This window comes from Triticum urartu, chromosome 2A, assembly GCF_056163025.1.
Source record: "Triticum urartu cultivar PI428250 chromosome 2A, HENAU_Tu73, whole genome shotgun sequence".
Taxonomy (NCBI): domain Eukaryota; kingdom Viridiplantae; phylum Streptophyta; class Magnoliopsida; order Poales; family Poaceae; genus Triticum; species Triticum urartu.
In genome coordinates, this window is record NC_141874.1 from 484203373 (window position 1) to 484221365 (window position 17993).

At 44.1% G+C, this 17993-nt stretch overlaps 1 protein-coding gene across 3 annotated transcripts; it reads right to left on the reverse strand.

Moving 5' to 3' along the window:
* Nucleotides 1–145: 145 nt before the first annotated feature.
* On the reverse strand, nt 146–10499 carry LOC125537953 (sucrose nonfermenting 4-like protein). Of its 3 annotated transcripts, none has more exons than XM_048701272.2 (13): nt 10115–10490; nt 9951–10026; nt 7688–7873; nt 7467–7583; nt 7334–7393; nt 6824–6913; nt 6626–6751; nt 6097–6238; nt 5834–6007; nt 3474–3537; nt 962–1031; nt 457–556; nt 146–310 (listed from the first exon to the last, which is right to left on the reverse strand). In XM_048701272.2, the coding sequence occupies exons 1-13, from the start codon at nt 10180–10182 to the stop codon at nt 219–221; spliced, it is 1365 nt and encodes a 454-aa protein (XP_048557229.1). In that variant the 5' UTR covers nt 10183–10490; the 3' UTR covers nt 146–218. The 3 variants fall into 3 exon arrangements, with proteins under 3 accessions (XP_048557229.1, XP_048557228.1, XP_048557230.1); XM_048701271.2 differs by having other exon boundaries at nt 6626–6757; nt 10115–10487; XM_048701273.2 differs by lacking the exon at nt 5834–6007 and having other exon boundaries at nt 6626–6757; nt 10115–10499.
* Nucleotides 10500–17993: the final 7494 nt, after the last annotated feature.

The window sequence follows — 17993 nt, forward strand, 5'->3', positions numbered from 1 at the left end:
TGCGGCGGTACTGATCCAGTCGGTCCTGTCTTCATGCTTCCAAGGCATGGTCTGTTCTTGCCAAGAAGGCTCGGTTGTGCATAATTCATGATATTGTAAGTTTCAAAGTGAAAACACAATGGAAGATATGAACAACTCCTGCATCTGCCAAAACAACATTTTTATTTTGTCCCAATCAAATACAACAGGCTTTCATGTATGAAATGGCTACACAAATGTTATCCAAGGAGAAATGTTATTGCGTCTCTCAATGAGATAATTCCTTGCACAAATCTAGTCATCGGTTCAATAACGACAAGCCGCCGCACCCCTGATAAGATACATATATGAAGTTAGAAATTCAAACCAATCTGTCAAATTTATGTTGAAATCATCAATTTTATAGACTGATCTCATGTAAAATGCAATCCTCACTCACTCCCTACATGCATGTGCCTTTATCTCACAAACTAGTACCTGGAACAGACAATTGATCCAACACCTCGAGCAACGTACTCGTGCTCAAACAGGTATGACACTGTCTCCGCCCATTCACCTGATATTGCAGCTCCAAAGCCTAAAAAGAGGGTTCAGTATAGAGTGGGATTATAATCACAAAGAAAACAAATACACTGTAAAAATGCAGTGCATGGATATATACAGAGTTAGCAAGAACCATAGCAATTTGTGCAGTTGAGCGTATGCCCTGGTTTCAAGTGGACTTATGGACCATTGACCTCACTGATTCAATCATTCAATTATTAATGCAACAAATAAATGAGCCATTGGACATCAGCCTGGCCAGATAACTTCATGTTCTATTTTCTTCCTTTTCACATTTGATGAACCAACATCACAACATTCAAGCTGTGTCATCTAATTATGTAACAGAACGGGCATCACAGAAGCACATGAGTCCAAATTTATGCATGTCAAAAGAAGGTAACGGGTACAGGCTCAAAGCAAGATGAAGGGAACATACATTCTCCACGGTCAATTGCTCAAGTTCAATGCAAGCGTAAACATCATTCTTCGCCAGAGCCATGATATCACTGTAGAAACAGGTTAATGCTGAGTGAATTGAGTGAACAGGGCAGTTGCAAGATAATCACATCAGCTATCCTGGCGTTTTCTCTAAAGATAGTGATGCTCTGCATGGGTATATCAACTCCAGTTTTTCAGGAACATCATACACAAAAGAAAGAATTCCTTATTTAACACTATTTTAAATTGTGTTTCCCTATTTAACACTGAAAAACTTTTTCTTCCCTATGTAACACCAAGTGTAAATTTTATGCCCTTTATGACACTTCCGTCCATTTTTAGGTTTAACGGTGTTAGATTGCATGTAAAAAGACACTTTTGCCCTTACACATAGAGCTCTTGCATGTGTGTTCAACTAGCGACGTGAGTGGAAGAAAGCTTTGCTGTGTGCGGCTCATTCGGCTTGGGTTGCAGCGACGTGCAGGATGCAGTGCTCACCTCCGCGACCTGGGCTATGGCAACAGCAGCTGTGGCAGCACAACGGCATGTGCCTACGGTTATACGGTATGCATGGAGCTCACTGTGGCGTGGCGCGCAGCCGGCGGCAGGCGGACGGTGGAGCAGTGGCACTATGAGACGAGTGGGGCCAGTGCTGCGTAGGAAAGCAGAGGCCGGGAGCAGCGCAAGTGCCAGCAGGGTCACGTTTCTTTTCTTATCCGCGATGAGCTTTAACGGCAGGTTAAATATATATATGCACGATTGGTCATGAAGCTGGTGTATGCATGTGCTCGTACGTGCTATCTCTTGATGGATTGTTGCTGCATGTAAACTTTTTTTTTGACGGGTTGCTGCATGTAACCTTAGCTAATTAGCTTTGCCTCACATATGACCGCACCACCATGTGCGCATGCGTATTCGGGTATTCGTGTGCTGTCTTGTATGCGTATACACCCAATACACCCGGCTAATCATACATGCATGCAAGTATTGAAATTCTGGTCAAAAATCACATTAGGGGCAAAAGGGTCTTTTCAAGTGTTATTTAACACCGTTAAGGCTCAAAATAGACGGAAGTGTTATAAAAGGCATAAAATTTAACCTTGATGTTAGATAAGGAAGAGAAATATTTTCAGTGTCAAATAGGGAAACAAAGTTTAAGACAGTGTTAAATAAGGAATTATACAAAACATTTGAAACAGAACCAAATGTGAAAAATAATAAGGATATAAATTAGCTGGTGAACGCTATAGGATTTCTGGTGACACCAAATTTATCATCAAAAATAAACCAAGATTATGCCAAATGGACCAAAGAAGCAAAGAGTTCAAAGTTTCAACTTTCAAGACACGGCCAGTTGACCACATTACATGCATGGACTATTGACCTCACAGCCATTCATCAACCTTACCAAATGGACCACACAACTGATGTGCAGTGTACAATGAGGAATGCAATTCACATTTAGGAATCTTTAATCCTTTAGCAGCTTAGGATGCTGATCAGGAAACAAGCAGAAGTGCCACCAGGACAAACAGGATAGGTCTACCAACTCCTTTTCTAATAACTTCACTAAGATAATTAGTACCACCCTCTCAAAATCCAGATGAACCCAGTTAACCTTACCAGAAATTTAGTCACACAACATAATTTTTCAGAAATCCATGACCGATGAAAAATGCGGTAAATAGGTCATGTTTATCTTGCTGTGAAGGGAATAGACACATGAGTACGATGGAAAAGGCACCAAATAGTATACAGACGGTGCATTTCTAATAATGGCCAGTGTGTATCTAGTACTAGTAGTTACTAGTAAATGCGTACGTACAATGCACATTGATATCAGGTAGGGTATTAATTGAGAGTTAAAAAAAGGTAGGATATTAAAGCATGCTGATGTATTAGGTAGGATATGTTTTTAGGACAGGTAGTATTAATTACATGGTTAGTCCTAATGTTAATATTTGGTATGAAATTGATTGCACGCTAAACATGTTGAGCGCTCATCATTGGAGCAATCAAGGTCGTTAGATGCACATGGTTTGATGACCAAGATTAGTTGGATCTGCCCGCTTTGGGTCTTCTTATATTGGTATAGATAATAGTGTGTATCTAGTAGTAGTTATAAAGAGTGACCTGTAGGTATACTTGACCAAGATTAGTTTGATGCACATGGTTTGATGACCAGAAAGTTTGTTATGTTTTTGTAATGCTGTACCATAATCCTCAAATGCAAATGCAATAAGCAACAGCTAATCAGTATGTGTTCTTAGCATATAACAAAATCTGCATTCCTTCCAAAAAGCAAAGCTGTGATTTTGCTACTGTTAGACTGTTGGGGTGACAATTAATGACCAGAATTATTAAGAGCAAGCTCTCGTTTTAGGGTGCATCCTGTCATCAGACAAAGATAACCAGTGTTTATTCAAGCCCCAGTGGGCAACTTCATCAAGCATGGTTAATTGAGTATATCAATACAAAAGTGCAGAACAGTAATAGCAGTATATCAATACCTGAGTGAGTAGACATCAAGAAGGGATCCATTATCATCAACTATAGGAATTGAGCTTATTCTATCTGTAGAATGAAAAAAAAATGTAACAGTTAGATTCAGTAGCAGTTACTTCATAATGATGTAAAATCTCGCATGTGCCGTTTAAAAAGGAACATGTAAGATGAGTCCCATTTTTTTAAGCATTTCAAGTGGATGGCAGGTTTCCAGGAATCCAACAGCTAAAATCTGATTATTGTATTTTACAAAGAGTAAAATACACTACAAGTCCTAAAACTATTCGAGGGGTGCCAAGTTAGTCCTAATACTATGAAAATGCACATCTAGGTCCTAAAAGTTTGCTAAGTGTGTCGCCCGCAGTCCTATCTGTGCTGCATCAGCTTTTGACTTGCACGCGTGGCAGGTTGACCATTGGCATGTGGCAGCTTTTTGCATAAACCTCCCTAAAAGGTCCCCTCTTCTAATTTGTGGCACCTCCTCTTTGCACGCATCCTCTCTGTTGCCCTCCTCCCCACCTGAGCGGATCCTGTCTAGCTATAAACCTGCACAAAACACTTACAATCCTCGTGTATAGGCTACTAGCATGGCACAAAGGGGGAAAAAAACAAGACAAAGAAACATGGAAGCAAAAGGGAACGAATACAAATACGTGCATTGCATGTGGATGCGGAGCTACAATAACGACACCATCAAATTGACCGACGGGAAATAACGAGGGGGCAGAGAGGAAGGCGCACACCAGACTAATCGAGCTAGAACTCACCAAGAGGAACAAGCCTAGGGTACCAAGCACCCACTGGCGGAGATCGGGGCAGCATCTCGAGAAACGAAGTCGGGGACAAACATTCCTATTGAAGCGTTGTTGTACGCAGGACGACAAGTCGGTGGTGAGGATGTGTTCGGCGCATTGTGGTGCTCCTCTGAGTGGGGGGAATCGGTTCGGCATACTCCGGTTACCCTGATTGCCGGTGGCGACAACGGCGAACACGATAGTGGCACAACTTGTAAGGTGGCATCGATTGTGAAGAGCATTGCCGCCGCGTCATCTGATGCGGTCTACGGAGACGATGGGGAGAACTTGAGGCGCTTGGTGGTTTATATTGCATATGACAAGATGTGCCCACCCAAACATGAGTGCATCAGTAACATAATGGCCGTAGACGGCAAGAACAAGAGGAACTACGGGACCTAGTTGTGCCATGACGAGGAAGTAGATGTAGGACACCATGTGGAACATATTGGGCACGAGCTCAAGTACACCGCTGCCAATTTTGCGTTTGCGCCACATTCACCGCTAGAATATGGTTGTCGGAGGTGGAGAGGAAGCCAAGGGAAAGGGCGAGTGCGAAGGGAAGGGGCCACAAAATTAGAAGGGTGGACTTTATGGTGGGTTTTGTGCAAAATATTGCCACATAACAGTGGTCGACCTAACACGCATGCAAGTCAAAGCTGATGCAACACTGATAGGACTGCGCGGGTGACACACTTGACAAACTTTTAGGACCTACATATGCATGTTTCATAGTATCAGGACTAGTCTGACACCCCTCAAATAGTTTTAGGACTTCTGGTATTTTACTCTTTTACAAATATAGCTATCCAAATTTCTCGTTTGAGAGTTTAATGGGTACCCCATTAAACTAGCCATGGACAGGTGCGTGGAAGCTATCTATCCATGTGCCACAACCATGAGTTGGTTGCGAGATCGTATAGGTTTCAGCTCTAGCCTACCCCAACTTGTTTGGGACTAAAGGTTTTGTTGTTGTTTGTTGTTGTTTACTGTTTAATGGGTACTCCATCTATTCATAAATAGACGATTCTCCGATATGCAACTTTGACCATTATATTTTGTGTGGATGTATTAGGGGGGGAAATCCAAACCTGTTGCAGGGTAAATGTATTTCTCATAACAAATCTAAATGTATCATTTTTGTCTAAACCAGCCTAAATGTGTTTTAGTATATTATTAGTCCTTAGGAAGTTTGACTGCTCACTTTGTAAAACTCATCTATTTCTGGACAGAGGTTATAATTCAGGAGGGCGAGGTATTAGAGTTAACAGGTAAAACTCAAATGTGTCACTGCAAAAGATGACAACTAATGGGATGTCTGCATGAGTCAATGATGACACGTGTTAGAAGCCATTGTACAAGTCCTAGGCACATTTATTTCAGACTTGATCACTTGAAATTGATTACCTGCACTATTCAAGAAGGTACTAATCACCTATTCCCTCAAAAAAAAGGAACTAATCACCTACTTAATTTGATTATGTAGCCAACAACCACCGCGCCATGTTCTTATGGATCAACTGGGGAAAATGACATGACTATCTGCATTTCAAATGTCATTCATATGGTACCTTCCAGAAGAAAATCCAGGCAAGTAATTAGAGGAGCACTCAGTCCCGATGTTCTAAGCTGTCTAGTACTTGCCCTTCCAGTATGCTGCGACCATGTACCAATAGGAATACTGGAAATCTGATTTCGCAAAATGGGATAACCTTCTGGTTGTTCTTGGAGCTTTGAGCAAAGAACTAAATACATCATCAAGGTAAAGGTAAGCTCAAGTCGAGATGCATGTAAAATTAGCTAGGAGAACAAAGTCTCATAAAAAATACCGTACATTTCAAAATCCCTGGAAGAGTTGCAAGATTAAGTAACGGTATCCCTGATATATCCGTCGAGGACTTAAAGATAGGGACTGAAGATATTTCATTTTGTATTATAGTCAGTGCCACATCCCTTAAATTATCCGAATCCTTAACCTGAGAAAGAAAAAGGACAATTATTATTTCACCTTACTGATAAAAAGAATTAAAAAAAATGTGATTCCAACAATTTTCAATTCCTGCAAATACAGAAGATTCAAACTATCTGGCATGTTTGGATGCGGGGGAATTTAGGCTTTGGAATAGCCAGGCCCCATTCTACCATATCCCAAAAGGCCTGGGTTAGCAGAAAGAATCCCAACAATGAATGGTAGATCAGTCAATATGAATGTTCAAGTAACGATATTGACATATTTTGGAAAGTGATGGTAGCATTATATTTCTGGGCATATAATTAGTTTTTCCTATTTGCCAATGCTGATCTTTAGAATGTTTACACAGCTAATCAGATGAGAGAAGCCTGGAAAATGTACAGGAAAATACATGAACTAATGGCCTTCTTTGCATGCCTGCGACATCAGCCCCTCCATAATACTGCAGTTTTGCTTCTTTCCAAGCAGAAACTGAATGCATTTCAAGCTCTTCATGGCCCAGAACTCGAATGTTCCTCTGCAACTGCAGATCTGAGAATTAGTAAAAACCTCGCTGACAGAGGAAGAAATACAGTAATTGAGATCTCACCTTTCTCAAAATTAATACAAAATCAGAAGCAGTTAGCATGCCTGTTACGGTTCCTTGGCCATCATCCCAAAGAGGAACCAAAGCAAGGCCCTAAAACAAGAAAAGGTTAATTGCGTACTACTCTTAAGGTATTTGATTGACAAGGTAAATCACATGTTGGCTAGTGGACCACACCATAAATGAATACACCAGGACAAATACCAACACAAATAGAACCTTGAAAAGTAAATGATAATTTTTCTCATCTAAATTACGTTACTAAATGGAGGTACAGTGGTGATAGTAATTGTGTTATTCTGGGTAAAGACAAAGGAGATGTCTGCTGCTATAAGAATTTGGATAACTGTAGAACATATAGGGCGGGATGGGATTTGCGGCTAATGATGAGGGTACTTGTTCCAAGAATATTTTTTAAATTCCTCAATAACATGATGATCCAACACAGGGAAGTTCAGACATAACGAAGTAAAAAAAACAAAAGCACACATAGCAGTTCTTGCAAACACATACCTCATCATGCATAATATTAAATGCTTGTTTGACAGGAAGCCGAGCGTCCAAAATTGCTATCTGAAATACTTATGTGAAAACTGATTATTGCATGGTCAAAGACAAAGTGTTGATCATAAAACAAGAGCCTAACCTTGCTAGAAACAGGAACAACATCATATATGGTATTATGTAATAGTATTTCAGAGACCCGATGGCGGAAAACTGCAATCTGCATGCCTGAGTTTCGAGATGGTGGTTCTGGTGGCATCTGTATGGAGATTTATGGCACAGTACACAATTAAGCATTAGTTATTCAGGAGAGTCTATGAATTGTGCAAGACAAAAAATAAAATTTGGAACTTCGACACGTACTGTTGTCAAGATAGTACCCTCATCCAAATTCATTCTTCTAATGGGAGGTGGCTCTAGCTGTACAGCCGGGTGTGTATTATTCTCCACAAGTGTGACAAGCATTTCATTGCTGATCAGGCCATATTCATCACGTACAATAGGTTTTGTGTCATCACATCTCCAGACACCATCCACCAAAAAGCGGTACTGAATTGAACCAAAAGACCACATCAATGTACGCATATGCATTAATAAAACACAGAAGCTGGAGAATATTGTACGGAAGTAGTGGGGCACTGGTACAGAAAGCATAGAAGGAATGTACTATCGGCAAAAAAATTACCAGAGCAAGATCATGTTTGAGTTGCTTCCTAACCTAAGAACGGAACTATAAAGAATCACATTGGGAACGTCACTAGCACAATGCCCATATTGCTACAGATTTAAATAAATCTGGGCCAGATCCAACGAACTATGCTTCTGCCAGATCCATTAGGTGGCATAGCCCAAAGGTGGCCAGACCGCCGCCACCAGTTGACATCTTTATAGGGATAAATGGTAGAATGTTCAATAACAAGTGAGTAAATTTGCTGCATAAACGCAATGTTTCCTACAATTACATAGAGAGTGAGTTGTAAAAGAATAGCAGCAAAGGGCTTTATAATTAGAGTCATGCTTGGCTGCATTTGCAGAAATAGAAGGTGCTAATCTTGGAGCAAAACAGCCAAAATACAAAACCCAATATTGAGTATGCGAAAGATTCCATGGTTATAATTAATTAGGCAATAATTTTGAAAGATCTTATGGATTGCTAAGTAACAAGGTAAAGGGATGTCAATGCATGGCAAATCAGACAAATTTGGTACAATTCAAGTATTAATAGCTTCCAGCAGAAAAGAGGCTTAGATGGAATAAATGGCAAAAAAGGAAACCTGGTCACAACATACTGCAAATTACAAACGGCATTACAGGCATTGATGTTGTATACTCAAATCGAGAGCAGCCGTTAAGCCCGTTACATAACATCTCCAACTTCTTGTCTGGAGTTATGGAGACATGGAACAGCTTCTTGTCCTGATTCGTTTTTTAGCATTAAAGATTAATAACTCCCTACCTATTAAGTTCACTAGATAGATGCGCATGTCTATGGCTTTGAAACAGGTAAGACTCCAAACCATGAAAAAGGGTAAGTTGAATCCTTACAATTTTTGTACAGGTCAAAGTGCAAAACTAGGAATGTCAATGGTGCAGCTGAAACAACAGTCTTTCCCCTCAAACTCCAAATAGTAAATGTAACAGGTCAACTTTTGATTCCCCGCTTTTTTGGCAGCATGCTCTACAACGAATGGCGGTACTATCAGAAGTTGTTAGCTACCATCGTTTCGACATAAAAATATGGCACGTATCTGGCACTGAATCTAAGATGTCATTTATTACAACCATACCTGGTTTATCTGCTAGTGCACAGGGCCTACAATCATAGAACTTCAGTAGCATATGTTATCAAACAAGACATCAATTATGTTAGGCATTCCTCAAAACAAAACAAAATCACTGTAGGCCAATTGTACGTTATTCCAGACCTAGTCCTTGTGATCCTATGTCTAACCAGAGTTTTCATACGGCTACTGCCTGCCACACTGCAAGACAGTCATCGAAAGCAGCAAAAGGGTCACATAGAAGCGTAACAGTTAAAAAGTATCTGACATCAGTAAACCACCCCTCGTCATCCATATGCAGATTTTAATCACTGCGTGCAATTAATGTCAGATCACCAGTTAAGCTCACTAACTGTAAATCTGTATGAAAGCTCTCTGCCTGCCACACTGCTGGCAAAATGGATACAGCTTGTGCGCATAAAATAGCTCGACCCAAGAACCGGCTACATTCTCACTTGTGTGCCAATGATAACTACTTCACTAGTTCATCCGTTCATTCATGCTCGAATACAATACATTGAGCCAGCACCTTCGATGGCCATCCACCACAACTCAACTACTGCAACAAACCTTAGATGCATTGCCGTCCATGCACCCGTCTGACAGGAAAAATTGGACACAAGGACAAACACAAAATCAACACGATAAGCCCTCCCGACAAGCAACTCGATCCTGCTTGTCTGAAAAACACCATAGCTCATACATACAAGCACGCCAATCGTAACTAACAAGCCTAGCAGCAAAGCGATAAACAGTGCAACAGCACACAAATACATAATCGGAGCGAGGAGCGCGCGTAATTTAGGCAATTCGAGCATAATCTAGGCAATTCGAGCATAACGCACCTGATAAAGCCCTGGTGGGAGATCGAACACCACCTGGAACTCAGTCCCGACGAGCCCCATGGGGCACTCCCTCCAGCTGACAAGAGAAAAGAAGATGAAATCAGTATTACCAATGGAAAAAAGATCCAGCTTCTGGGCACCGAGATCGAATCCCTGCGGCCCACCCGGTGAAGCTGCCACAGAAGGAGGCGCGCTGGCCGCCGAAGGGCCAGGCGAAGCGCCGCAGCACCATTGGAGAAGCCCCGGCCAAGAACCCTAGGAGTGAGTGTCGCGCGCCCTCCGCGCCGAGCAGGGCCTATAGCTAGTCGAGACCCGAGTCCATCCAAGGACCAGCAGCCCGGATTGGGTTGTAGGAGAGCACGCGAGGGCAAAGGACGGTAAGGATTGGTGTGAGGTGAAATAAAAAAGAGGAATTTTGGTGCGAGGAGGGAGAGGGAGGGAGAGGGAGGGAGGCGGAGATGGAGAAGCGAGGGAGGAGTGAAGAGAGAGAAAAGCGTTGGTGTTTAGTGTTGGAGTGCGTGGAACGTTTGTTTTTTTCCGCTTTCGTTTTGGTTGGCTTGGGTTGTTGGAGCGAAGAGCCTTGGAGTGTGCTCATGGCTTTGGACGCTGCTCCATGCCACTCGTGCGCCACCAATTCCCTACGGCGCACACTACATCTCCAACACACTAAATACCTGTAAAAATTGCTTTTCCACGTAATTAGAGCAAATCTCCATCTCCTTTTTTATCTTCATCTTCATCTCCATCTCCACTAATATTAAAAGCGCGAGTAGGATTAGATCCATATAACACCAGCCGTACGATTACTTGCATCTAACGCTCTAAAGTTGTTCAATGTTGTATCAGCATAAATGATACCCCCGTAATCAGAGCCCTTAATCGCCTAAATCTAATGATCTAGATTACCCCAATAATGTACCAAGTAAACTCATTGCCAAAGTGAACAAACTGCCACGTAGAGTTTATACAGATTCATGTCACACGGTGACGTAATACCCTACTTCATATTTGTGGTTGGTTGATGGTGGTCATATGGCGAAGTTTACATACACTCGGGATGGGTTGTTAGTATGCTCGGGAAAGCTTTGACGTGCTCGGATGAGCCTTGGGTATGCTTAGTGCTTCTGTGATGGCCTAGACTACGCTGCCGAGCGTCCTTTTGGTGGCTATCTTACTCCCGACCTTGCTACTGGTGTGTGTGTGTATCTTTTTCTTCTGGTCGAGCTCTTCCCTCTTGGTGGCCGCGGTTCTCCCCTTATATAAGCCTGGGGGCACCACAGTGGCCACTTTACATATGTGTGAACATACGTTGAATACGTGGGCTAGAGCCCACGTGACACCACATTACACAATTCCTCGCCTAGGAATCGTACACATGTGGCGGTCTATGGTTGGTAGTCTGCTTTCATATTTAATGCAAGGTGTTGGACGTGTCTTGGTTTGCATTCGTAGTCATTTGAACATGCACAATGCTCAGCATGCGTGTACCATGTTCGGGTTGCAAGCACGCCTGCAAAGGCGTCATTGATGACATTTTATCCTCTAGCCTGTTTATCCTCTGTGGCACAGATCTTGCCAACGATCTACATACCTCTATTGTGGCTTTTGAAAGGAAGTGGACTTCTTTTGGATGTTGTAGTTCACTTTCTCCCTCTCATGCCCTGACCTAATTCCGTGGATCGGGTACCCCCGTCCCGATTATGCTGACAGATCGATTCTAGACTCCTCCTGTTATTCTCCCTCTCTCTCTCTAACACCAAACCGAGCACAGCCGCTCTGATTCCTTCGCCGAAGCCACTTTGCTGCTTCACTGCCAGAAGGACGTCGTCGACGAATTTCCTCAAGTCGTGGACCATCCTCCGCGACGCCGTAGTTGGATGTCTTCACCAAGCTATCTTACGAGATCCTGAAAACAGCTCTTCACTCAGTTGTGAATTAGTGTTCATCCGTCGTATTTTTCTTTGGATATATATTGCATGTTTGATCCATAAAAACTTAGGATTCTCATTGTATACAGTTTGTATATCTCCCTCGCATACAAATCTCTGAAGGGTAACCATGTGTTTTCTCCCGATCGGCAATTGTTGTAGACTCTATTTGTGCAAACTTCTCTGTATGTACAAATTTCTCTCAGACCACTATTTTAACTTCAAAATCATTTCTCACACCCAAAGAATATGCTAAGGAAATATTCTCATTTCTCTTGGGTCACTTTTTTATTTTCAAATTCATCTTTCTATTCATGCACTCTTGTATTTTGCCTCGCACCTTAATCCTCTTCACATTACAATGGCCTCTATCAGTTCAACCGGGAACACTACAAAAAAAGCACTACTGCAGGATGCTGCTAACATGACACTACGATCAGAAACCCTTTGACGAAACTTTGTGCGATGCATTAATCGCAAACGGTGATCTGAAAACCGTCAAAAAAGATGCAAAACGTTTGTGATAAATGATACATCAAACACGGTTCAGATTTTAGTTGCGTGTGCTATGCGAGGCAAACGTTGATCCATACAAACTGTTTACGATGAGACAGAACAACAGAAACGGGCAGCCAGATCAAGGTGTGTACGATATACGGCCAGTTCGCTCTGATGAACCGTTTGCGGTGATCGAGGTGAACACAAACGATTCGGCGTTACAAGATGTGTGTGATATCCGGCAAACAGGTTGGTAATCAGAATTGTGTGTGATCATTATAGACAGCCCATACGGTCTTTTTTGTGAATTGTGTGCTCGTCAGGTGTCGGTGTCAAAACCGGCAGACCTCGGGGTAGGGGGTCCCGGATTGTGGATCTAGGATCGATGGTAACAGGAGATAAGGGACATGGTATTTACCCAGGTTTGGGCCCTCTCTAAGAGGTAAAACCCTACTCCTGCTTGATTGTATTCGATATATGTGTTACAGGGTCGATCTACCTCGAGATTAGTATGAGCAAACCCTAGGCTACGGGGGATGAAGATTGCCCTCTCCCTAATGACTACACCCTTCGGTTTATATAGACACTGATATGGCTAGGGTTACTAAAGATAGATTGCATATCAGGAATAAAAGAGATCTTGTGCCTTCATGACTTTGAGGATACTCCACGGCTTCATAGAATTCCTCCCATAGTACGGCTCCACCAGTCCGGCCCGTATACAATGGGCCGTCACCCCGAGGACCCCTTAGTCCATGACTCCATCAGTAGCCCCCGAACTTGCCTTCAACGCCAGAACTTGTGTCCGACATCCGCTCTGATAACTGTATTCCGCTTGCAAGGTGAGTACTTCAGCGGATCTTTTCTTGAAGCGCGGCTCGAGGCCGATGCCACCCTTGACACGTCCCTTCGAGGTGGAGATCGTGTCCCGCCTTTTGGGGGATATGGTTAATGATTTCGATCCCCCCTTTCATAATGTTGCGGAGATATCGGGAAGTGGAGAAGCCAACACTACAAAAAAAGACACATCCCTGACATTTTGGGCCAAACGAAATTTTTTTGTCATACTTATGACACTTCTATGACGATAATTGTGACAAAACCTGGTATCATCATAGATGTGGTGGGGTCCTACTTCTATGACAGAAAATGGGCTTTTCGTCCTGGGCGGGCCGGAGACGTAGCTGCATGACATTCTTTGGACCGTCCATGACGGAAAAAACCATGGTAGAAGCGAGGGCGAGGAAAATATCGGGGAGTTCCCGGTTACGGTGGGTGGTCGGGGGCCGAGCGATGCGCGTTTCTCTCGTATGTACATGTGTGTGTGCAAGGCGTTGCGCTTTAACTGAACCTGAGCGAGGCGTTGTGCTCTAACTGAACCCGAGCGATTGCACTGCAGGCTACGCATTACTGAACCCGAGTGATCGATCGATCCCTTGCTGTTAACTGAACCCGAGTGATTCCTTCGCTACTGCTGCTAACTGAAGCCGGTCGTTGTTGCCTCTTGATGAACAGTGAGTGTTGTTGGGGGGTTTGGATGAACAGTTCCCGGTGGGGTTGGATGAACAGGACCTCGTGGTAGTAGAGGCCGTTGCCGCTGGATGAACAGTACCCCGATCGATCGAGCCGGTGGATGAACAGGACCCCGTGGAGGGCTGGTTGAACAGTAGCTGGTGGAGGGCTGGTTGAACAGTAGTCGGTGGAGGGCTGGATGAACAGTAGCCCGTGGAGGGGTGGTTGAACAGGACCCCGTGGAGAGGGCTGGCTGAACAGTAGCCGGTGGAGGAACGGTGGAGGCTGGATGAACATGAGCCCATGGATGAATAGTCGCAGATGGAGGCTAGAGGAGGTCAACGATGGATGAACATGAGCCCGTGGAGGCAGTCGACGGTGGATGAACAGTAGCCCGTGGAGGCAGTCGACGGTGGAGATGAACAGTATCCCGTGGAGTCCTGTTTTGCGGTACGCCACACCCCTCCCGATGAACAGGACCGCCGTTTCGACCGTAGCGCTCCAACACAAGTCTATTTCCTCCGTTTTGCGGTATGCCACACCCCTCTCGATCAACAGGACCCCGTTTCGACCGTAGGAGGTCCGTTTCCTCCGTTTTGCAGTACGCCAGACCCCTCCCGATGAACCGGATCCCGTTTCGACCGTGGACGGTCGAACACAAGGCCGTTTCCTCCGTTCTGTAGTACGCCAAGCCTCGTTTCCATTGGTTGTTCCATCCAAGCCGGTTGGCTCCTGATGAACACGACGATGCATTCCATTCTGACCCAGCCGGTTGCCCACCCATGATCACGACGATGAGCAGCTTCTCCGTTCCGACCCAGCCATGTACACGAGCCCTGGCCGTATGTATGCGCGAGTAGGCGTTTGAGACCCCGTCCGTATGTACGTACGTGGCCGTATTTACTTTCTTGCACACTGGCCACTATACGTACGTGTACATGCTACGTGTGCGCCTCTATTACGACACATGCCCTTCCTTACACGGCCACGGTTCATCGCTGCAGCCTGCGGACAGACCGATCGTATGTACGTACATGTTCGTGACCAGAATGACAACGCTACGTATGCTTCGACCGGGTGGGTCCCGACTGTCAGGCACTTCCTTGCGTGCGAAGATGTAGCTGGTGGGTCCCAGCAGTCAGGGGGAAACAATTTTTTCATGATATACGGTGGCCCGTCCAGTGGGTCCCTGCTGTCAGGTGGAGGAATCATTATTTTCTGCGTAATAAGGAGGCGCTTCCTTGCTGCGGCCGTGGACCAACTGTCGGCCCCTCCACGTACAGTACTCTTTCGGTCGAAGTCGTTTTTTGACCGCGTTGACCACGCCGCGTCGAGAGCAATAGGGCGGTGGACGGCGGCAAGGCCTAGGAAAGGGACGACGCGGAGCTGGGGAAGACGCGACAGTGGATGCCCACGCGGAGGGGAGTACGTGGGTTGACTGCTTCGACTGCGGTGTGAGGCTGTCGTCGCCGGAGAATAACAGAAAGTGTGGGTGAGTATAGAGGGATGGCATGGCCAGTGATGGCAGCACAGGCGGACACAGGAGGCAGGAGCCGGCGGCACGGCCGACGCTTGTTTGGGCGGTTGGAGCAGGAAGACCAGAGGTTGAAGAAGCACTACGACCGTTCGATGGACATCGTACGATCACTAGAGCTATAATCGTTCATATTCACTAAGTTGACAAAGCCCTCCGTCCCCGTCATCTTAGTAGGCCCACAAGTCAGCCTCCCACAATGGTGGATCCCAGCTAGCAGGCGGAGTATTCATTTTTTTGTGCGTAATAAGGAAGCACTTCCTTGTGTGCGAAGATATAGCTGGTGGGTCCGAGCTGACAGTGGGGGAAACATTTTTTTTCAAGAAATACAGAGGCCCTTCCAGTGGGTCCCAGCTGTCGGGTGGAGGAATCATTATTTTGCGCGTGATAAGGAGGCATTTCCTTGTGTGGACCCCTACTGTCAGCCTCTTCTGATGGCTGTTGTTTGTTGACCATGTTGACCTCACCGTGCCGAGAGCACAAACGCAGTGGACGAGGGTGAGGCCCAAGAAGGGAACGACCCGGAGCCGGCAAAGCCACCAAAGTGGATGCCCACACTGAGGGGTGTACGAGCGTTGACTGGTCAGCTGCGGGATGAGGCTGGCATCGCCGGAAAATAACAAAATGTGCGAGTGAGTAGAGGGATGGCCTGGCGGCAGCACAACCAGCAACGGGAGGAGGGAGCAGGCAGTCCCGCCGGCGCTGGTTTGGGCGGCTGGAGCAGGAAGATCAGAGATTGAAGAAGCACGGCGGCCGCTGGATGGACATCCAACAGCCACTGCTCTGTGTTGACTAAGTTGACAAAGCCTTGCGTACGCGTCAAAAAAAATTTAGGACAGCGTCATCGTCAACCTAGTAGGCCGAGAAGTCAGCTCCAAATCTGTGGAAAACAACATACAACCCATTAGCAATTATTTTCAATAATTTACAGCCCATTTGCTGATTCTTAAGGATATTTGAATCCCATATTCTTTTTATTAGCATTACAGACCATATATTCTGGGCATTGCTAAAAAATTCAACAAATTTTTTTATATTTCGGTGGGGTCTGAACTCTTTTAATCATGAAGTTTTGAGTCATGTTAAAAATAATTTTTTTAAAATTATATCAAAATAAAATTCAAAAAACAAATCTCCGCAAAATGAATGAAATTTAAAATCTTAACTAGCAAGATGCCCGTGCGTTGCATGGAACATGAAGATGCATTTGTATAAGTAGTTTATCTTGTGGGAGAAAAGACGATCTTTTAATGTAATCGCCAGTTGGCTTTGGTTTTTATAAGAGTAGAGAGTAGAGAAATCCAGAAAAAATGATATTTTAATGTAATTGCCGGTTGGCTTTGGTTTAAAAATTTACAACCCATTTCTTACAACTTATAGCCCATTTTCTAGGGAAGCCCATTTCTTACTACTTTACATCCCTCCCTCCTCGTCTTGAAAGATTTGCTGCCCAGCAGGGCTTAGAAAAGCAAGTAGGCCTCGGTTTTGGTGTTCTCCAAAAAAAAGAACTGGGCTAGCCATTTTCAGAAAGAAAAAAGATATCAACTGGGCTCGTCATGTGCTTAAATAAAAGCGTAAGCGTGGGCTATAATATCCTGAAAGAAAAAATTGTTTCAAAAGCAGCAGCGAGAAATGCCGAAAAACACCAGATTTTGGAACAAAGCGATTCCTTGAAAATGGCAAAGGTTCGGTGAACATCAGAAGAAGAAAGCAGAAAACAGATGCACTTCTGGGGTGATAGCTTTGCACAGATAGCACTGGCTTGGATCAAAATTAGACATACAGTAACCTTTAGTAGCAGAGACAGAGAACCTGATCGGGTTGTTCACTGCGAGTGGCCTTGCATTGGTTTGCTGCTTGCATCACATGCACAGATCCCAGGTAGATCACAACAACATCGGATAATTAATGTCCCTATACAGCACATCAAGATCTGGATATACAATTTTTGGACAGCTGCAGTTGGTTTAAGCAATAAGCATCACCATGCCTGGAAGTGGAAATATTCTACAGGAAATAAACAGGGCACAAGGCCAAAGTATGGAAAATATGGAATATTGTTTAAATTGCCAAAGTATGGAAAATATACCAATACTCCTTATTGTTGATGAATGGCACTGGATGCAAAATTCATGAAGAGCTTTGTAGCTTCTTTTAGTAGATTTCTCAAAGCTGAGAGCATCTACAGTTAACTAAGAGCTGCTACAAACCCTGGTCTACATGATATTTTAAAAGTAATACCACGATAAATGGTCGGACCACAATTTAAACAATTACAAAGATAGCTCCCCGGCAATGTGATACATCTCCAACGTATCTATAATTTTCGATTGCTCCATGCTATAATATCTACTGCTTTGGACATTGTTGGGCTTTATTATCCACTTTTATATTACTTTTGGGACTAACCTATTAACCGGAGGCCCAGCCCAGAATTGTTGTTTTTTGCCTGTTTTAGGGTTTCGAAGAAAAGGAATATCAAACGGAGTCCAAATGGAATGAAACCTTCGGGAACGTGATTTTCTCACTGAATACAACTCAGGAGACTTGGACCCTACGTCAAGCCAATTA

What these genes read in the sequence shown, in the direction of transcription:
- LOC125537953 (XM_048701271.2), bottom strand. Translation starts at nt 10,182, where the DNA reads ATGGTGCTGCGGCGCTTCGCCTGGCCCTTCGGCGGCCAGCGCGCCTCC. An exon ending in TCCCACCAGGGCTTTATCAG is followed by an intron (nt 7,874 to 9,950) that starts GTGCGTTATGCT and finishes GGTTCAATTCAG; the next exon opens with TACCGCTTTTTGGTGGATGG. An exon ending in CTTGATGTCTACTCACTCAG is followed by an intron (nt 1,032 to 3,473) that starts GTATTGATATAC and finishes CTGTTTCTACAG; the next exon opens with TGATATCATGGCTCTGGCGA.